The 22,932-nt window shown below is 40.5% G+C and overlaps 1 protein-coding gene across 1 annotated transcript in view; it reads right to left on the bottom strand.

The window, feature by feature from the left end:
- The window catches only part of RSRC1 (arginine and serine rich coiled-coil 1), a 174,261-nt gene that overhangs the window by 12,420 nt on the left and 138,909 nt on the right, over positions 1 to 22,932 (bottom strand). Inside the window, exon 7 of the mRNA XM_074878222.1 lies at positions 21,762 to 21,830. Coding sequence (XP_074734323.1) covers positions 21,762 to 21,830 — 69 coding nt within the window. The remainder of the gene's footprint in view (positions 1 to 21,761; positions 21,831 to 22,932) is intronic.

Raw genomic sequence — 22,932 nt, 5'->3', positions numbered from 1 at the left:
CCCTGGCTTCATAGGCTCCTTAACTTATCCATTTTTTTGGGGTGAACACGGACATGGGCTGCACACCGAGATGCTCGAACTTGCTGCTTCACAACGCAGGCAGCCAGCAAAGCACTGAACAGTCTCGTTTTGCTGTGCAAACGCTGCCCAAAACAGTGTGGGCAGCAAAACACACACAATCCAGTCAAATCTTCAATCCGACACTCTTTGTACCTACTTTCTCACTTCAGGTAGGTAGCGCAGAGGTCCGGGTGTGAATATGGATGTGGCTGTCACATGTAAACTGCAGCCGGCCAAATAAATTAACGTTATTTTGCAATTTCGACTCTCTGCCTTATCCCCAGTCTATCAATCTGCCTCTGATGCAGCTTATAACGCTACAAATCCTGAAACAGTTTTCAGAGCCTCACTTCATGAAAAAAAACAACCCACAAAGCAAACCCGACCCAAACCAAAGGAAGGCAGCAAAGCAGGCTATTTTCAGAATGAGAAACCTGCCACCCAGGCTGATTACCTTGGCCTACGATGATTCCCCAATCCCAAACATTTTTCTAGACAAAAACATTCCTATTTTTCCTCCCAAGTTTGGTAAAAAATAAAATTTGAGATACCAAAAATTCATTAGCCAAAGTTTTTGAGAGGTCTTGCAAAACGTACTTAGAAAAATTATTTTAAATCCATACTGATGACCCTTGTTAGGCCATTGCTTAAGACTTCTTTTTACTATATATATAGATTATACGTTGCCCTGGTAACCATACTTTTAGTAAAGATTGCCTAACCCATCCTGCTAGATCCTGCTTTGAGTTGCTTGCAAGTTTGTCAAACATGAAATGTTTTGGGTTAAAGTCTTCTGTGCTCGTATCTAGCCCACACTTAATGCTCTGCAGAAGATTTTGGTCCAGCTGGTCCAACCGTTTATGAAGATGCAGTGAAACGACACTGATTTACCCATTATTGGCAAACTTGACCTTTAAAAATTCAGTTACTGCTTTTGCCCTCCTAGTCAAAATCCACCCTCATTTAGTCCAATCATAATACTTGGAAATCCTGTTTGCTCCCGCTTTACCAAGATTTCTTATTTTTCAGCCCAAAAACCTGATGATTGGCTTAATATACACAACATTGCACGGTTTGTTTTGTCCAACACGTACCTACAAGCTTAAAACCCCAGACTTTATTTTAAATGCTGCTGCTGCTCCAGATGATGGTGAAGAAGATGGTTTAACAGAGCCAGGCATCCCTTCCTCTGGAGCTCTCCGCAGCTCCCGAGGTTGGGATGGAACCACGCTGAGTTCTCCAAAGTTGAAGCCCTGTTGTACTCTGTCTCTGCTCTCTTCTTAAAACCCCAGAATTAATGATATTCGCTCAGCTCACTGGGAAAAGCATTAATGTTCGTGACATATTCAGATCCTGGAGTGATGAGCCCCCAGAACAGCCCATGAAGAAATTCGTAATGCTGCTTTTAAGACGAGGTTTGAATAGCTACAGTCAAATAAAGTACAGATCTGCATAGTGAATAATAAGAATATACAATAATTACTAGTTCCTATTAACTAGAGACTGTCCAAAATGCAACAGCACTGACTGAGGCAGAGACCCTGTGGAAAATTTGCAACTGTGCACTTAAAAGTCGTAATGGTTGATTTGGGTTTATTCCTTAATTTCCAAGCGTTCCATTTGTTTTAGTGCAGAGGTGTGGTTTTGGGTGTGCCAGAATGTACATGTGCATTTGCACCCCCCCAAATGCACTTTTTTCTAGGCACAGCTCAGAATAGGGCCACAGAGATAACGCACAGGTTCAAACCTCTCCGCTAACGAGTACATCACTAAATGAGACACCAAAATAAAAAAAAGAAGGGATTTCTTTTTACATTCTTTAGGAATATTTCTCTGCTCCAAACCTCTAATTTAGCTGATCCCATTCACCCACTTTGAGGACGGAGCCTTCCCGGGACAGAAACAATTTTTTTTTTTCCTTTGTGTCCTTCCTTTTTATGCAGCAGACGATGAACCCCATATCCCAGCAGCCAGCCTAGGTACTGATGTAGCCCACAGGCACCACTCGTTAGCCCTAAGCTATATTTAAGTGTAACTGGAGAAACATGGGGAGGGATGCTGGCTAACCAGGATGGGCTGGAGGCAAATCAAAGACTAAAAAGAAGGGGAAAAAGCCCCTTTCTTACAATGGTTACTGGAGAAAACAATTACAATAAATTCCTTCTCTAGGGAATATGTGTAGTGAAGTAATTTTCCCCATGTCCCAGTACACAGAGCCCCTGAAGGCCTCTTTCCTGATGGAAAAAGGCCTTGGTACTGATCGAGACGGGGTAAAGCCTCCCTCCAGCTTTCTGTTGCTGTTGGCACAAGTACTTTAAGCCAGACTCAGTCCAAGAAAACCTAAACCCCAAGCGGCTGACTGTACTATTCAATTTTTTGTTTTGTTTTTAATCAGCACAAATCTTCAAAGGGAGGGCGTGCGGTCGGATCTTTCAGCAAGAGCCTTCACCCGCCTTCAGCCCTTGGCCAGGGAAGCCCCAGCACTGGCCACCTACCCAACTCCTGCAGTTCTGGAGCTTGGGACAGGACTAAGCATTAGGCCTACGGACAAGGCTCAGCCTGCTGCTGCTTTGCCCAGGGCTCATCCTGGCTGTACCATCAACCCGGCTCCTGCGGACACACCATGCACTCTATTTACAGTTTATTTGCCCTTTGCTGTGTAGTTTTGTTTGTTTCTGTAGCATCTGTTGGCTTCTTTCATTTTTCACACACTTCTCCCCTTTCAAAAATAACGTTCAATTAATCCTCACCCTTGTAAATTTTATTTTCCCCGTATATTAAATATATTTTTGTCTAAATCAAAGAAGAAACTGATGATTTGGAGACAAATACAAAGTGGTATTTCATTGCTGGAAGGAGCCTATGCACAATGTGGTTTTACTGTCAAAATGTAAATCTGGGAATTTTGCCATGTTAAATTATAGGAACACAGGCCCAGGAATGGGGTAATACCTTAATGCTTCAACGTGAAGGAAAGAAAACATAACTCAATTAAAATATATACTGTGGGGATTTTTTCTGACACTCTATATACTTGGGAAAGCTGCCACCTACCCTGACCTTTCTGTTATAATTATGTATGTCATCTTAAATATCATTAATTTAGTCTGTATTTCACTCATCCTACATGTTTACTAAGCGTCTGGATTTTTTTCTTTGACTTGAATAACCTATCTTTTTCCAGTGAAGAAAAATACTTAAATAAAACGAATGACACAGCTTTCTTGCAATTACTTTGGAGAATAGCAGCACAGACTTAAAAATAATCACTAGCAAGTATTTAGATGCTTGATGCTTTGAACATATATATTTCTTTTAAATTCAGTGTGATGACTTAACCGTGAACTTAGAGGAAATGCATGTTTCTGTGGGACTGTAGTCTAAATCAAAAAGGTAAGGCTCTTCTGACTTGCAAATAATTAATTCATTTAAAGTCCATAGAGCCACTTCTCATTTACATTGAGCAATGTACTCAATTACCCCTCTAAGTATACATTTTAGCATAAAATGAGACTACAGTTATGGTATTCTTACTGATATATTTGACTGTTCCTGCTTTTTAACTCTCTATTTCATAATGTTTAATTATGAAGCATGTTCCTTATAACTAAACGGCTAAAATAGCAAAATGATCTTAAATGAGACACAACTTTTAAGAAGCATCCCTTCAAAATGCAGATAATTTTCTACTGTCATTTTTCAGAAAGCCCTGCAAGCACCGGACCCCGGCAGAAATCACCGGGCCCCATTTCCATCACGCTGTATCGACACAGAAGGAGAATGAAAGCAGCTGTTTGTACACTAACGATCAGTCCATCGGTAGAGTTCAATAAGCACATGAGAGATTACATAGTATGCACAGCTTTAAGTTAAAATAATCCTTTTTTTTTTTTTTTAAATGGAGTAATGATCAGGTTGAGTGCTCCTCCAGCGACACCAGGCTGATGGGGCAGGGCGAGCCCCACCACACACAGCGTCTCTGAAAGCCCCCACCTGCAGATTGTCCTTTTCTTATTTCAGGAGCCTTAAAATATGGACTTGGAAACCATAATCCTTCATTTATAGTTCACAAGGCAACTCTTTTCAAAATCTCAAAAGTTGATCCCCAGAATCAAACCAAAGATCCCCAGGCAGATCAAAACCTGTATCTCGGGTAAGTTGGGGCAGCAGCAGCTTCACCACAGCTACAGCTTTTGGGAAGAGAAAAAACATACTGAGATTAAAATAAGACATCACAAGTTTTGCCCCTCATAAAAATGTATTAAAAGGGAAAAGAAACCCTCTCCCCAAAACTCCACTCAGAATTTAAAAGGCTCTCTCCCTTTTACTTAGAAACAGCTTTGCTTTAAATTTTCACAACTTAAACCCCACAGAAGCATCTATACTATTTAATAATTTTCCAGCTGGTAAATTGATTTCTTTATTTCTTTATTTGCTTCTAAAGCAATGGGAGCACCACTCTGGTTCTGAGGTTCTCCCTTTGCATCACAGACACAAACAACACAGCTAACAGCTCTTGGAAATTTGCATTCCTGCTAGAAGCCAGAAAGTAGAGTCTTTACCTAAAAAACCTGTTTAAACCACTGTAAACCACACCAGGACTCACCATGGGACAGCACGTCATGAGTTTGCTGAGTCTCTGCTATCACCACCAAAAAAAATGCCCCCAAAAAGTGTCATTTTATGTCTAGAGCCGCTGTGGAAGCTCAGGTCAACTATAAACACACCAAAACATTATGAAACTGTTTCTGGCGGTGACGGTGTAATAGTTTTTGACTGAATTGATTGTTCCCTGACAATATGCGACTCAGCCTTGCAAATGCATCAACGCTGTAATGAGGAGCTATTAAGTCTATTGATTTTCTGATTTCAATTGATAGCTAACAGGCCAAAGCTACACATCAATATTTGCGTAACTAATACCCAAGAGCTAACAATTTTGACAAATGAAAACCTCAATAGACCAAACAGTGCAAATTAATGGAAATTTAAAGACCAAACCTCAGAATTTAAGTGAAATACTTAATGAATGGGTAAATATGCCTTCTACCTCTGCAGAATTCTGGATTTTATATGGTAAATAAGTAAATATATAGAAACTGCCAGAAGGATGCTCTTTTCTTGGTACCTAAACCGAGGAATTCTGCAATACAGAACAGCAAGTCCAAGATGTCAGCTCCTAAAACCAGATTGTTTCAAAATGAATAATTGAAAATTGAATACTCTTGAATAATTTGCTAAATCAGACAAAATACCTGTATATTGCAATGGTACAAACACATCTCCAGATTGCACATTTCTGTATATTGTTATTATCACAACTGGAAACCAACATCTCACAGTCCCCCCTACCCTGGAGCTTTCTTCTGGTTTGGGGTTTTTTGTTATTTTTAAAAAGAAGCAGTAAAAATACACTTATAGCTTCCTCCTAAGCAGGACAAATTTTGGTTTGTTTTTTTTTTTTTTCTTTTAATAGACAGAATGAATGCCCAAGGTAGAGGAGATGATGGTTACATTGGCCATGCGTGTGGTGTCTGCACGTCCTGCCCCGCTCTGTCAGAGCAGCTTTCTCCCTACGATCCAACTGGAAGCATCTCCCCCCCTTCCCTTTTCTTTGGACAAAATAAATCCAGTCCCATCACCTGCTGTCCACCACCCGTATTTTCTAGATCTCTGACCACTCTCCTCATGCTCCATCTTTGCTGCCTGGGATTATTCAACAGGCTCGTGAGAGGACTGAAAAATCAGATATTTTTACTCTCCAAGACGAGGACTCCCGTCCCTTTTGCTGCCCACTCCTTACATACACTGCTGTTTATTTTCCCTTTTAAAAGCAGCTTTTCAATACATAGCTATAAATTCTTTTTTAAAATGATTGAAGTCAGATAACTAATTACGTGATTGCTTTACAATCCCATTACCTTAACTGATGCTTGTCTCAGACTTATCCTTTAGCACAAATAAATGCCATAAAGACGACAGTAAAATACCCAACATTAATGAAGTACTGAAGCCATTTTGATTTTTCATCTGGCTTAAATTTTGAAGACAATTTCAAGACTTTTAATTTGTAAAAAAAGTCATAAATTGCCCTGTGCGAGAGACCATAAGTTTATATGTATTTTCACTTTTAGAAGTAGTTAAAAACTGGGTATTTGATGGTCTGCAATTGGCTTGTGTGCCCCACCTCAAACACCTTTTCAAAGACAGCAATAAAACAGGACTAACGTGCTAATTTTTCATCCAAAAAAAAAAGAAGTCTTTGAAAGGATTTGAAATAAAATATTTTCTAACATGATGCTGATGAAATGCACTGACTTATGGTACAAACCCAGGAAAGCAAAATACCTATTTGTTAGTGGAGTTCGTAGCTTTGAACCAGCACTATCTACTTACGGAGGGAGAACCTGCTTAGCACTTTACCTGCTTGGGTATCTTTACAGATGAAAAAGTAAAACTTTAATTATACCTGCTGTATTTCCTAAAATAAAGTTACTCAAATTACCAGCTTCAAAATTATTTTAATATTTATGCACATGTTGTTGATGTTGTAGCTCTCCTTAAAGGATCCCATGTATTAATGTGCTTCATTCCAGGAGAAAATTTGTAATTTTTTCCCTTCATAAAACATGTTGGAAAAGAGACAAACGCTGCTTTGTATTTTAATATAGAGGCACAGCAACACACTTGCACAGATGATAGGGAAAGTTGTTATTTTTAATCTACTTTTCCTTCAATTCCCTTAGAATTTCCCCATAACCATTCGCAGGCTTTGGCCATTGCTTCTCTCTTCCATGGATTTTCAGTCAATGTGTGAAAAACCCCAATTTTAGACTATTCATATGCAAACAGAAGGATTAAAATAAAACATTCTTCTTTCCAGGTGAGGTACACGTGTCCATAACACTGAACGAGAGCGGCAATAGCCCAAGCAGCACCCATCCCTCCGTAACAGGGAGCTGGCTCAAAGCAAATACAGGCAACACCAACACGTAGGAGCTGTGTGTTTGTTACACCACCAATATCTGTGTTTCCACTTTTTTCTAGCATCGAACTGCAATCGGGTAAATTAATCAGCTTCCACACTTTTTCTTCAGAGGCTGCAGTGTCAGTTGAAATCCTATCATCTCAGGAGTTGTGAGCTTGCTGAGCTTCAGCACTTACCCTAATTATGTGTTGTTTTTAAGCTGCCTGTGCTCAGTTTCATCCCCAGGAACCCTATTTCCAGGGACTCTGGCTCCTACGGATTGGAAACCCCGTCCCTGCAAGTCAATGTGCCTGTGCACCAACAAGAAGTTTGGGAAACACGATCCCAGCCCTGCATGCAACGCTGGTGAGCACTAAAATATACCACATTTATGATAAAAAACTCACGGATCCTTGCCCTTTTCTTTGCTGTTTCTGTAATCACAGAGGATAAGCTTTTTAAATTGAGAGATCTGCAGGTTGAACATCTTGCTAATGGCCAGACCACTTCATTTTAATTTAAATAAATCTAATAAAGGGAATTTTTATTTTTTAAAAAGTTTTCCTCAAAAATTTAGTTCTGCAGAGTACAAGTATGCATTAAAAGTATATCTGGAAGAGCCCACCTTTTGTGTGCATGAATCACAGCAAGCATTCAGGAAGCCTTCATAGTCAAAGGCTATTTCGTATCAACACAACCCCATTTTCTGCTCATGAAACTTCCATTCTGGTTCACAATTTTTTACATAAACCCAGACAGCAAGTGGGTAAAAGGCATCCAAGACATTCTGAGGACAGATTGGCCATCTCGTGAAGGAACTCAGCGCAGTACATAATGTTTCCTAGTGGGAGATACTGGGGACCCTTCCTGATCAATAGAGCCCTATATTAGCACACTTCTCATTTTTACAACACCTAAACTGGAAAACAGCATTTAATGGCTCCTGTAGGTTTCCTGACAAACGGCCACTCCATCTATTGTATTTGCTTTATTCCCTTTAGAACTTCATCTTCAAAACCGTATTTTACACAGACAACCTGCAGCCAGAAACCCAGTAAACAAAATTTGAAAAGCACAATACAAATGGCAACCTTAGAAAAGCACGGGGGGGGAAAAAAGGTGTACAAGCATAGGATTTCTCCAGCAAACATGAAATATTACGTGCTGCAGAAATTGCAAGATCAGTTTTCTCTCCTCCACTTATTCCCCCCTCCAAGAAACCCCAGTCCCCGCAAGCATTGGATGCTTGTGACAAACCAGTCGGGTTCCAACGGTGATTTCATTGCATTAGATTAATGCACACCGCCCCTGATAATCTTTGTCTAATTAAATCACAGTGGCAACATTCCTAATGGCTCCAAATTCCACTTGATTGCAAACAATCAGGTTTGTTCAGCCCGTCAGCAGGAGGAGATGCCACTCGAGGTGCCCTGGGGTGGACGTGGCCCTTGTCCGTCCCGCTGCCCCCGGGGCAGAGCTCAGGGAAGCTCATGGACACCCCCGCCCCACGGACACCCCCCAGCTCAACCTACTCACCTCAGCAAGAATTGACTCAAATGGTCTTAAAATAATCATAGGAAAAAATCAATCTATCCCAGTTTTTTTTCCTAAAACCCTCACACTGTTCTTTTGACAGTTTTTGCTTAAAGTATTTCTAAAAATGACAACTATTGCTTTTTAGGACTTTAAGGGCAGCTGGCCTAGGGCTTTGTGCTTACCTAGGGTTAGACTGTGAATTTAACAAATATTTAAGTTGATCACATTCCTCGATATCTTTGCCACTGTTCCAGCCCTGCTACCAACAAATGACTCTTTATTGATAAAGGGATATTTTTACCCAAAACACTGTGCAACCTCCACAAGTTAACAATGCTGAACAGCCAAAAATCTTCCCTGTGTCCTTACCGAGTCTCCCCGCTCTTCCCCTTCTGGCACAGGCATTTCCACTTCTGAAAGATGCCCATATATTGCCATAGCCAAATGGCATATCATTTCCCATATCTTTAACTTCCCAGATCACTGATGTCTTAAAACTTTATTAATGTCAACCTTGGATTTAAATGCTGTCACACCACATGTATGATGTCCTTCATGTAAAACTCAAGCATGATTTCACTGGTGGGACTTGGCTTTGTCCTTTTAAATGCCTGATCTGAAACCTCAGCTGGGCTAGAGACATCCATAGGCAATTTCCCTCTTTATTTATTCCGTTTATTCCCCCTATATTTTTTCAATGCTTTAGGTTACACATTAGCTCAGAGGAGCATTCCAGTAGCAGTAGAAAGTTTTCTCTAAATCATTTCTTTCTGCACATACTGCAGAATGTTGATATTTTGCAGCACAGCCTCTGCATTTCCTGACAAAACACCTTACAGAACCATCCCGCCCCTTCCCAGTGGTGTCAAGGTCATGTGCCCAGTACAGCGACTGGAATCAGACATTAAGGAGGTAATTAATCAATTCCTTCTAACTCAGTACACAGAAAAAAATACAAACTGTAATATCATGTGACCAGCGTTATAAAAACACACATGAATAAACTTAACCCTGGCAATGACACGAAGAAGGTGCTGTTTCACTACATTAGTGGTTCCCAATTCAAAATTATTCAAGAAAACATACTTTTTAAGAGCAAGAGCATTTTCTTTTCCTTCCTTGCCAAATTTTGCCAATAAAGAAATGTGCTGTTCCAACAGACCTTCCTACCCGCTCTTTTGGGAACTTTGCTGGTGCTATGAAAGCAGAAATACATTTTGTTAAGTCAAGTGCTTGTTAAGACCAAGCTGAATTGGGGCTTCCAAATCCAAGCTACCCTGGCCACGTGCAAACGCTCAAACTGAGCTGGAGAGTCCGTGACTCCTTCCATCCCGTGGTTTGCTGAGCGTCCCACTCACTGCAGCCGGCGGCTGCTCGAGGCCCCCCAGCGTGGGGGAAAATCACGGAATGGTTTGGGCTGGAAGGGACCTCAAAGCCCATCCAGTCCCACCCCCTGCCATGGCCAGGGACACCTTCCACTAGCCCAGGTTGCCCAAAGCCCCGTCCAGCCTGGCCTTGAACCCTTCCAGGGAGGGGGCAGCCACAGCTTCTCTGGGCAACCTGTGCCAGGGCCTCACCACCCTCACAGGGGAGAAATTCTTCCTTAGATCTCATCTAAATCTCCCCTCTGTCAGTTTAAAACCATTACCCCTCGTCCTATCCCTACCCCCCTGATCAAGAGTCCCTCCCTTTTCAGTCCTGGGAGGCCGCTCTAAGGTCTCCCCAGAGCCTTCTCTTCTCCAGCTGAACCCCCCCAACTCTCTCAGCCTGTCCTCACAGGGGGGGTGCTCCAGCCCCCCGAGCATCTTTGTGGCCTCCTCTGGCCCCGCTCGAGCAGGTCCGTGTCCTTCTGATGTTGGTGCTCCCAGAGCTGGACCCAGCACTGCAGGGGGGTCTCCGAGAGCGGAGTAGAGGGGGAGAATCCCCTCCCTGACCTGCTGGCCACCAAGGTGAGTGGCAGAGGAGGGAGCACAACCCCTTGGCCGGGGTACAGGTGCCTGAAGCACCAGCAGCACCGGTGCAACCTGACTGCATCACACCCGGCAGCAAATCCCCAGGGACCAACCTGCAGCAGGACGGGGCGCCTAGACCGAGGGAGGGCTCTCCAGGGAAAGAAGAGAGGGAGGGATGAAATACAAAGGGGCAGAAGATGATGGGCAGGCACAAAGCAGTCTAAAATTTAAGAAACACATTTAAAAGTAATTCTTAATAACAGAAGGCTTAATAAAAAGCCTGGAATTGATTACTTAAATAGCCATTATCTATGGGGGTCTATTGATCCCCTTCGGATTCCTCTGTTGAGGAAGAATACGGCCAGAGAGAATGGCCAGTAAAGATGCCACGTTTCATACTGCAATTTTATCTTTCACATTTTTTGTTATTATTTGGATGCTTTTCCTAATATGCTGCACTACGCCACCGCAACTGCACAAAACTTCCCATTTTTATATTATCCTTGATTTGTTTCTGCTTACTTTTAATTATAAAACGTCAATAAAAAGATTAAACACACATAAAAAAAGATCACAGTGTGTGCCAGATGCTGAAACATCCTCCAGAGACTGGAAGCGCAACACCAGGTGTTTGTGTCAGACTAATGAAGCAACATTCGCACACAAGGGACACAAAGGGTGGAGCTGCAGAGACTTACACTTTGCTTAAAATCTGCCATTATGAAGGCAAAACTGGAAAGATTTGAATTTACAATTTTGATAAGAGAGTTAAAAAAAAAATCATGTATCTATACTAAATATATTATCTATACTAAATAATCTGGAGACTTAACAGACTGAGTTCAGGGCACTGCCATAACAATGAACTTCAATAAAATATATGGAACATAAACTATGACCTAAGGCAGTAACTAATGAACTTAAGGGCATCCTAATATATTTCTGTATCATTGAGTAAAGCACTTTAACTTATTACAGCTACACAGCTTGACCTCATGCAATCAAATCTTTTGGTAGCAGATTCAACCTGTGTTTTTAATATCAATTACACCAAGGTACAGGCTTCTAACTTTTACTAAAGGAAGTGTTAAGTGAAATGGCTGCTTTGCCACCAATAAACTCCTGGATAGATTCTCCATGTGAGAACTCTTGTCCAACAGGTTAAAGATGAGTATAAAAAAATAGAGCTTATAGTTTGGGATATGCGCAGAATTTATAATTAAGGGATCTTCTAAAAGTTGAGTCCTCCAGGCTTTCTTGTGCATACTAACTTTTCTTCCATGACCCCCCATCTCCCAAAATCCATGCAGGCTTTACAAGGCATCCGCTGTAGCCAAGGCACTGGGATGAATTCATCCTGCTCGGTAAGCCAGGCAGGGTAGGATGTAGAGAGGAGCACTCCGTGCAGCTCCGTCTAGCTACAGAAAACTTCTGGTAGGAAATTCTGATCTCAGTTTGGTGCCACGGAGAGTTCAGAAAGGCGGTACGAGCTTCAAGGACAGCAGTAATTGCATCACGCTGGTGAAATACCAGGCAGCACACACACACAGAAGGCACAGTAGAAGCAAATCTTCTGATGCTTTCAATATCTAATTAAACTCTCTTACTCAGTAAAATAGCATTTTATTCACACTATTTAGTCAAAAGGGAGTTATCTGAATGTCGTCTTCTTCTGAATTTCTAATAATACTACTGAGAGAAGCTGAAACGGTAGAACAAGAGGCTTCCAACACAAACATGTAGCTCCGAGACTATGCAATGTGTGGGGTTGAGTCAGGACAAGGATTCACGCTGGTTTAATGATAACGCTTTAGCCAAACCAAATCCAGACTTTGAGGCACTGAAAATCTGGATTCAAATATTACAACTTGGGCCCATTGCATTTATATAAACCACATTCCATACATATCCCATCAATTAGTTAAACTTTTACCATTTTATTTTCTCTACCCTTCCTTCATGGCAACCCCTTACTGATGCTGTCCCTTGGCAGCTTTGAGTTAAATGGCAGAAGGTAGTTGAGAAAATGTTGAGATTCTTCCCAAACTGATCAAAATGACTCCTTAAGTAGAGGCAAGTTATCTTTCTTTTTAAAATATTTTAAACTAGATTGACATATCTATTTGATATGAAATATAAAGACAGGAGAAAAGATACTTTAAAATCACCTACTGTGTGCACATATATGCTAATTTAATGAAATCCATAAAATATATTGGTTTAAAAGTCCATATAGGCTACAGAGACACATCATATCAGTTGTGCAATGCATAATTTTCCTGCCCTGATTTAAATCCTGTTAATCCACATGTTCCAAAACCTGCCCGAAAAGGTTGGGGGCGTTCCCTGCCAGGACCGCTGCGAGAACACTTCAGATACAAGCCCCGTCTTCTTTGGGCTTGAAGAGTTTAACTTCCTTGCTAATGCCAGGCTAAACCTGCAACAGAGGTGTCACTAAAGCAGCACGTACAGCTCAGTAAAATCTGTGACTAACACATCAGAGATTTGTTTTATTTCTCTGTTTAAAGGACAATTGTCTCCTGGTGCTAAATGCTTTAATGCCTCTCTTGTTTGCATCCACTCGTTCCTCCTGCCCACGTGGGCTTCATTTCCAAGCCTATTCAAAATGATATTTTCCAAGCATGTGCCACATGACTTGTTCATATAAATGGAACAAATTAAACTGTCTCCACATATATCCTATCACATTTGTAGCCCTGATTTCTCTCCATAACACGTGGCCAAGACACCGTATTATCTGCCTGCAGAGGTTGACCTCAGGATATTAGATTCTGCCACATAGCTCTCTTGTACTAAACCGAGGGGAAACACTTAATCACCCCTGCCTTTTCAGGAAAAAATCAACTTTAAATTTGCCATGATGAAAAATCAATAAACCAGTAATTGCTTGGCTTATCATTGCGTGGAGGAACAAATTGGGAAGCGAAGCTTAGCGTCCACACAGATTTCAGTGAAACACACAGAGTTTCAGGATCACTAAGCCAGAAAAGGAAAAGGTCTCAGAGTGATAATTAAATCTACTCATGCTGATTTTCTGCCAAATTTATTTCCCCAGAGTATATAAAAATGTTTCACTGCTTACTGGGTAGGCATAACTAATCAATTCAACACTGGGCCAACACACACGAGAAACAGAAAATGCAAATTCCAGGATAAAGGCATCAGGACAATACCCGCCCTAGCGCAAGCACCACCGTCACATCGATTTACCTATTGATTGATTTCAAAAGAACAAACCACGTTTAGCTGCATTCTAATAAACTTCTTTTCCTCATTATCTGATGTAAACCTTTCTGCATGTGCATCTCCGTCGCGGACAGCGCTGCTGCGAGTGCCGGCTGCGCAGCAGCATCCCCAGTGCCTCCTCCCCACACAACTGCAGAACATGTGCTTCGTGACAAGATGCATTTTAAATTGAAAATTTAAAAATATTAGTATGCGTGGTATACTAAGAGAAACGATCCCAAAATCTCATAGTAATGCAACCCAACACATCTGAATTTTCCTCTTGCAGCACGTCGTGTGCTTTATTTCAACTATTGCTATTACCCATTTCAGCTACTTTGAATTTGGCTTGTCAGGCCTGGAGTGAAAATCAAGTTTGACAGTAAAATCCCCTTAAGATTCTGATGTCATTTTTCAGGCAGTCCCGAATGGAAACAAGTAAACAAAAACAAAGTAGAAAAGCCCTCCATTGAAAATACTCATGTAAAAGTAGTGCGTTTTTTGTTAATAGACCTAATTTCATGCAGCAAATTAGCATAGCTCCAATGGAAGTGCAAATGTAATCAAACTGAAAAATTCAAATGAGACGGAGGGAGCCTTTTTCTTTCTTTCTTTGCTTTTTTGTCACAAAAAAATCATTTTGGTGTGTGTCCTTCAACTGGCTATAGGGACTATGGTAATTAAAACATTTAAAACAGCACAAGCCCCCAGTCTCTAATCTGGAGCTCAGGTCAGCTGTCTGTAGATTCTAATTTGTCCTCGATTTGTATTCATGACAGGAAAACGCTGCATATTTAACAGCAAACCAGCAGGAGGGGGCATTGGTGGGCTTGGAGGTCAAATAATTTGATTTCCGAGCAGATTACATGTAACATCCAACATCTAATCTCACACCTGATTTGGCAATAAAATTACAATAAAAGTAATGTTAAGACATCCTCGCCATAGGGTGGGGGGTGAATAACCAGTTTTCACGGGCTGAGAAACAATTGCTTTATTTGCACGGTCGGTTTTGCTTGCTGCAGCAAGGAAGCTCAACTTCTGAGTAAAGGTTACAGCGGTGTCACAGGCACGTGCTGCCTACACAAGCTGACAGCTCAGAAATTTCCTTTTGGAGAGTTATATTTAAAACCATCAAATGGTGAATCTTGGGAGAATTCAAAATTTTTTGAAAATTCAAAATTTAGATTTGGGGGGGGCAGACTTTTTTCTTTAAAAATGACATTTGAAAATGGTTTCTAATTTATTGATGAATCTACAGATATTTTAGGCACTCTTGTTTGAAGATGAAGACAGAATAAGGTTCATCAGGCAACAACTGCCAAAACACAGGGCAACTTCTGTAACTGCACACTCCTTGCAGGACTTAAACAATTTCATTATTAACATTTCAACCAGAAGGGCTTGGGGGAGCGGGCAGGGAATCACTCTGAACAATTATGCACATAATAAAATAGTTGTGTGAATTAAAAAAAAAAAAAATCAAACAGAATTGATTTATCACTTCCCCCCCCCCCACTTATGCAGTAGAAGCTAATCCAGTGAGAATTTAATGATCAAAAATACACTAAATTGCTCTCTACATAACCAAAAATAGAAAAGAAAACAAAACCTATCAGTCTAAAGTGTGTATAATAATTGCAACGCTTTTTGTACAAAGCATGGGAATGCTGGGAATAGGAGAAAGTAGAAGTGCATGGCTGTCCACCTGAGTCACACCTCCAAGCAGCTATAGGGAAGCTGTGAATTACAAAAGAGCAAATCAAAGAGGGTTCAAAATTGGCTACAGAAGCTGTAGGTGGAAGTCAGAACTAAGACAAGTTGCAAAAAGCTCTTTTTTCCAGCAAAAGATGTCAACGGTACCCAGCAGATGGAAGCTGCGTGGTTGCGATGGGAAAGGGAACACGCTCTAGCACACGCACCACGATGAATGCAAGAAGGATGAATGTCTTGTTTGTAAATACACATGGGACCAAAACTACACAAAACTGGTGGTTTCCATTGTGCAGTTTCTCTGGCTATCTCACATGGGCTTGTTACGCTTAAATGCTTGATACACAATTTAGCAAGACCATTTCTTTTCCAGTGAAATTAAAGAATTTTGTTCTTAATTGGTAGCTGACCCCTCAGACATATTGATGAATTTTACTTAACAAGCTTCTCTTCAGGAAACATTTTCTATTCATTTTTGAACAGTATAACATCCTTACAACTATTTCAAAGACACCACAGGACAGTTTTTATGGTGCTTATTAATAAATTGAAAAGAAATTTTCCTCCTGCTTTCGCTGTAAATTACCATTGTTTCCAATTCACTAACCAACCCTTTTTTTTTTTTGTCCCTTCGCCTTTCCATAGTCGCCCTTTATAATCCCTGTCGGCGAAGCAATTGCTAGCATATGAGCCACTCACAATGGGACGTAATGAAAAAAACACGCATGTATTTTTCAAAACATACGCTGCAAATTTGTGCAAGTGGAGACCCAATCACCTCACCCCAAGGAGCCGCCGGGGCCCCTGGCCCCCAGCTGGGAGCCTGTCTCTCCAATTTCTACAGCAAATCTCCCATTTTGGTTTTAAACGCAGTGGGTGGAATCGCTCTCCCATGTGCCCGGCTCCAAAACTTGGGCACCGGGGTGTAAAGGGGGCACAGGGCTGGTTTGGCCCCTTCATCCTTCCCCTTCCTTCCCTCTCGGACAATGCACGCCCGGGCTGTCCTGCTTGGCCATTTGCCTCCTCTTCTTCAGTATCATACACACCTTCTCCAAGTAGGATTAACTTTGAGCACAGACTAATTCCTCTTTGCATCCCATAGTCCCAAAGTAAAACAAACTAAATTTTTGGAACATTTTGATTTTGATTGACATTCATTACAGCCATGGATTCAAAGAAGGGTAATTTTCCCAAGTTACATTTTGTAGGTAGACCCTGAATTATCATTGCGTAGACATTAATCAAATACTTCCTGTCACTTGGAAAACTGTTTTAAATTTTCCTTACTGATAGATATTATTCCACTAACCCAAAATTCGCAAAATTGCCTTTGAAGCAGTGAGAACTGGCAGCTTTAAACATGTTTTTTCTCAAAGATAGAAAAGCCAACTTGAGGTATTTTAAGATAAACTTATGATGTTTTATGAAGTAGTTTTTCCAGTTCCAAAGAGACTTCACCGCACAGACTCAGAGCTGAATTGGGATGTCTGGAACCTGGGAAAGATGCTTTATTTTTTCAGCTGCCTCTATCTCCAGGTGAGTAATATCAATTCAGCCGTGATGCTGACTGCGCCTGGGTCAGCGGGTGTAATGCAATTCTGTCGAGGGAAATTAGTCCTGTATGAAGTCGTGAAAGATACACGGAGCTTTAACTCAGCAGAGCTCATAACTTAATTTTGAGAGACTTGGTAGAGATCCCTAGACCAGAAACACTGAGCATCTACTAAAATACCATCCTTATCACTATTACATAAAATATATTTCTATATATCTCCCTAAACGTTACATTCTGAATACAGCACCGTGGTAATTCATACACCGTAAAAGAACCATGGGTTAGTAGGGGGGTCATCTAACGCAACAGGCTTAGGTGACTGTCTTCTAGTTGCATATTCCCACCTCATAACCAACCCCAGATCAGTCCCCGATGGATGATTATATGATCATATATATCATCTCCCTCCAGCCTTTCTGAACAGACCCTCCGGGCAGCGAGCGAACCCTGTAGCACAGCAGCACAGCCGGATGATGGAGGGGTAAAGATTTGCTGTGCGTTGACCCCAGCCAGCAGATAAGCACCCACACAGCTCTTGCTCACTGTCCCCAGCACGACGGGGGACAGAACAGGCAGAAAAAATGAAAAAAAATAAAATCAATTGTGGGTTGAGATAAACACAATTTAATAACTGAAGGAAAGAAGAATAAAAAAAGCCCAAGCGATGCTCACCACCTCCCACCAGCAGCTGATGGCCGGCCAGTCTTGGAGCAACAGCCACCATGGGGACAAGTAGAATAATCACTTCGGAAGAAGTTAGGAGAAGCAAAAATACCTGAAGAAACTTCTACCCCAGTCTCTTCCAAGCGCTGTGGCAGAGAAAAGGAGCTCTTTCCATTCACAGTTCATTTAAATGATCAGAAGGGGAATTTAAGATTTCAATTAGCATCTTGCAGACAAGTCAGAAAAGAGATCTCCTGAACTTTGAGCCATCTGGAGCCATCACAGGACAGAGACCACTTCTCCCGCAAGAACACAACCGCACAGGAACAGAAAAACAGTTTAATAATTCTAGATTTCTAACTAATTTATTAAGATGAGAGTCATACAATCTTGCTCCACCTAATCCTCCTAGAAAGCTCTCGAAAGCCTGTGCATGGCAGATGGAAGCTGTGTTACAGAAGAGAGCGAAACAACCGTATTCAGAGCCCTGATCTTATGAGTGGCCCCTTGCTACTAAGAAAAGAGGGAATTAACATCAGTGAGCCACGAGATGCTAGGAGAGCAAAATACTGGGAATATACATGTGTTGGCTTTTCCATTTGCAGTTACTGATTTTTACTGGGTTTTATTTTTATATATATAAAATGTACGTTGTGATGCCTTTTTTAGTGCAAGGGAATCTTTTTAAAGGCACAGATGGCACTCTGGTGTCTACTCCCTATGGAAAGTCATCATAGATAGATTTCTAAATCATATCCCAAATCTTATTATATTTATATAAACCCACTCTGCTTACCGTATCCACAAGACAAATTAGAGGAAGTATATTTTATTTTGCAAGTGTTCTGGACACTATATTAGATACATTGCAAAGTATTCGAGGAATCATCACGCTCAGCTGCACCAGGGGAGCACCGCTCTGAAGCGCTGTCATTCCAAACTTGGGACTTATTTTTATTTTAAAGCATCCTGGACTCCTGTCCTACAGACAAAAAGACCTCTTTCATACCCAATGGTCTATTTAAGGAGTTATGCCAAGAGCTTAATATCCTCCTGATGGTGGCAATACTCATTTTGGGGACACTCCTGGAGCCTTCCCATCCAGATGGGATGCAGGAGCATCAGTGTGTCTATCATAATAATTCCCGCAGTGCACCCCAGCTAATATCATTAGAAAATTAACATAAAGTGCTTCCTTCAGATGTAATGATTGCCCAATACTCTTTGAAGTGGAAGAAGCTTAGCATCCATTTCACTGTTTTTTAAACATCATTAAACTAAAAATTTATTACATGTGAACACCTCCAACCTCTTTCAAACAGAGAGAGAAATGCAATTGATTAGTTCAAGTTTTTCAGAGATAATTACATGGTATTTTCCATTTTTGTCAAGCACAGCAGGAGCTTCGGGTAGAAGATACTCAGTAAGACTTGAACATTAAACCTAAAACTGTGCAGAGCCAGCAGCAACAACTTTGTCAGGACCAGAATAAGCCTATAATTACCAGGAACTTGGTATGAGTGAAAGTTGACTGCCAAATTAACCAGTCCTCCAAAGCTGAGCCCAGTGGGTGGACAGTGGTTAGCACCAAACAGAGCATTAGCTCCTAAAGCTGGTAAAAGTGTGCTAGAACAGGATTAAACTGAAGAACCAGAGGTGGCAATGACATCCACTGTCAGATGTATGAATTTGGGGAATTATGGATGGGTTTTTTTAAGCAGTCAGGACGTGTTAATTGCTTTGGATTTACCTGATAATGCAAAACAATGTTTTCAACTATTTTCAGGAAAAAAAACCTCAACCAAAACCAAAACCAGATAAAGGGAATCAATCGCATGAATTTTTAATAGAGATTACATTAGAGTTTTGAAATACATACTTAGCCTACTTCACTGTAAGTCCCACAATTTGGAGCTTATTAAAGACATCTAAATCTAGAAACAAAAAGGGGGTGGGAAATCATGTAAAAACGTATAAATCCTGTAGGATAGAAACCAGCTGAATAAGACCTGCAAAGTATACTTAATTTTCTCATTCACACATGTGGATTTAAAGAAGCTTGTTTGTATCTGAAGTGCAAATAAGCTTTAAATTGCCTTCAGAAATTATTGAGGCTGCAGTTCCAGCTAAAGAAGAAAATGGGTGAGGAAGAAAAATGGAGAAATTTGATTGTAACCAAACAGCACCTGAAGTCAGTACCTAAGAATAGATGGCAACGTGGAAACAGGTAGGATGTATTTTCCTAATTCAAAAAATTCACTAATGACCTGTTCCAAAAATCAAATAAATACGTAAAAGTTCAGAGCCTTTGGAGCCCTAAAAGACTGCAGCAGCTCAGACCAAGATATGGAATGTCAATTTGGGGAAAGAAATGCAAGCAGGGATTAACTGTTTGCGATCACTTGGTCATTAGGAAGGATTCCTGGAAAATAAGGGTGACAAAGCAGGATAAGGAGGAATCTTGTTGTCAGAAAACTGGCTGGATTCTTAAATAGTGGTGGTTAAACACAGCGTGAGTGGAAGGAGAATCAGGCTCTGGTACCTGGATGGTGTAGGAGAGATGAGAAGAGATGAAGGCATGATAGATGCAAAATTAAAGCTCCTGTCTTTACCCTGAAGTTCAACTTGGTGTGCTCAGAGAAGGGAAAAGAGAGGGCAGACACAAGGAGACTTTCCAGTAAGATTAGAGAGACTGGAAAGAAAGATGATGTTTTGGAAAGACTGGACGAGATGACATAGTAAAATTGGAAACATCGCTACCGTCCCCTTCAGGTGTTTTCACCATTTGCTACATAAGCAACCTGTTACCTCTTCCCTTTAGCATGACTTTTCCTGTTCTGGTTTAGCCTAATGATTTTGTTATTCCATCACACTGGGAATTCAAAATATTTCAATCTCTTAATTTCTCCTTAAATTTCAAGCTGTCCTAAACAGCTTTACTTCATATCACTCTCCCCCATACACAATGTCCTTGCCCTAACCAAAATATGACTGATATTTGGGCACAACACTTATTTTCACAGTAAATGAATCCCGCAAAAGGACAGCTCTGAAAAACACATGATCTCCTCAAACATTATTTCATCTTCAAACCTACGTCCTGTTTATTGGGTGGTGAAAATATTGAGTGAACATCCCTGCAATCCCAGGTAGGTAGATGAGGGGCACCGGGCAGGGAGAATCAGGAACACAGTTACATGGAAATTGTTGAGTGTATGAAATAACAGTTACAGCCTGAAACCTATCATCATTTAAATCAAATATGCTGAAGAGAAAGTTCACTGCAGCGACCAATGTGTCACAGCATGTATTTCTAGAGTAAAACCACTGCAAGGATGTGAAGACCTTCACTATATTTTTTTACATTTAAGTCAATGCAAAAAATAATGGATGTCACAGTTAAATGATTCCTTTTAATCTGAACAAGTGAGATATTTTCTCTGAGACAGGGACGTCTGTCACAGCTCAAGTGAGAAACTTTGAGGCTCCTTCGATTGTTTGCATTGGCTTCGTCACACTGTTGGAAATGTCTCTTCCCATTACTCACCGACATACAAGCAAAATACATTTGTTTTAATTACCCAGGCATTACACATTAACTTTACACCTACTGTATTACAAAGGAAAACAGCTCAGATCCTGCCAGCTTTCAGTGCACCAAATCTCATCGAGAAACAGATTAGCTCACTTTGTGACATCATACAGACTAAATACACAGACAAAATTCACTGCTGCGCTTCCTGTTTTAATCACACAATATATCCAGCACGCGAGCCAGTGGCTAATCAGAAGGTCTTAACATATAGCTTTGTCTCAAATTATTAGGTTGCTTTAATGGCAGCTAAAATATTTTTTTAAAATCTGGTTGAAATTTCTGGTGCATTTAGCAGTTCTTGTTAAATCTTACAGGTGATGAGCTGGGGTGAACCACAGGAGTGGCAGACCGGCCATCGCCGTTTCAGATGCCCTTGTAAGAAAATCACGCAGCCCCACTGGAACTTAGTCCCTTAGAAATAAGTTTCTGCCTTACTGGATTTTAGTTTGTTACTGAATTAAAAAAATTCATTACCTTCCTCCTTTTTTTTCTTCGCTTCTTCTTCGCTTCTCTCTTTAGCCTTTAATGCTTCATCTGCTTTAGCTAAAAAGAAAAGAAATACAACAAATGTTCTAATTAGTTCATTTATCTTGCCAATCAACATTTCCTGGGGTTTAATCCCAATTTCAGATTCCTTTTTGTAGGTCCCACAATGAAGTCGATGGGCACGAAAGAACAGAATTTGGTTCTTACTGTATTTTCTTTCAAGATGTTACTACAGTTAAGACAAGAGCACAAACAGTATTATGGAGGATAATTTTGGCATGCAATATTAGTTCAGTACAATTCTCTGCATTCATTTATTGTTAAGTAAGACATTTAAGAGTTATTTTCTTAAACAGAAGTCTCCCCACCCTACTTGTCCCCAAATCGAACTATGAAGAAACAAATGCAGTGCATTTAGAAAAAGATTTGCTACCATAGTGAGTAATCCATTAGAACTCTTTTGAGGATAAAACAGAAACAAAACAATGTTTTCAGGGATGCAGAGTTGCATTTAAAATCGGAGTCAAATACCTATTACTTAGTACTAAATTAGGTAGTATACAATCTTCTCTTCACTGCAAATCATAGCAGCAGTACTTTATTCATGTTATGACAGTATTCTTTAAAAAGAATCTTTTTCCCTCTAGAAACCTCTTCCCTTATTACTTAATTATCTACTAGTTGCTCAACTGCAGGGGTTTTCAAACACTTTACTACAGATGTTAAAGAAGATTAAAAATATACAGCACAGTAACAAGGGACTATCAATATACTCTGTAAATTAATTAAATTTCTGTTCTAGCACATCATTTATTCCAAAGCATTAATGTCTCAAAGGAGCCATTCTCTTTTATTGCCATCTCACTGCCTGATGAGTGAACTAAGTGAGAATAAGTCTCTAATAGCATTATACTTGATGAAATATTAAGTTTTAAAAAGTATCACCATGTCAAAAGGAAAAGAACCAAAAAGAAACAGAATTTAGAATTTAAACCAGGCTTTCTTATGTAATAAAATCACTGTAAACTGTGGCACAAATAGCAAACGCTTACTTGGTTTTGCAGATACTTACTCCCACCACCTACTGAATCAACCAGTAATTTATGAAAACAAAATTCAGTTCAGGAGTGGGGTCTGAAGGGGTCTTCCCGACCCTGGT

Source organism: Strix uralensis, chromosome 9 (genome assembly GCF_047716275.1).
Source record: "Strix uralensis isolate ZFMK-TIS-50842 chromosome 9, bStrUra1, whole genome shotgun sequence".
Taxonomy (NCBI): domain Eukaryota; kingdom Metazoa; phylum Chordata; class Aves; order Strigiformes; family Strigidae; genus Strix; species Strix uralensis.
Note: the sequence above shows the minus strand (reverse complement) of the source record. Positions and strands in the feature narration are given on the sequence as shown.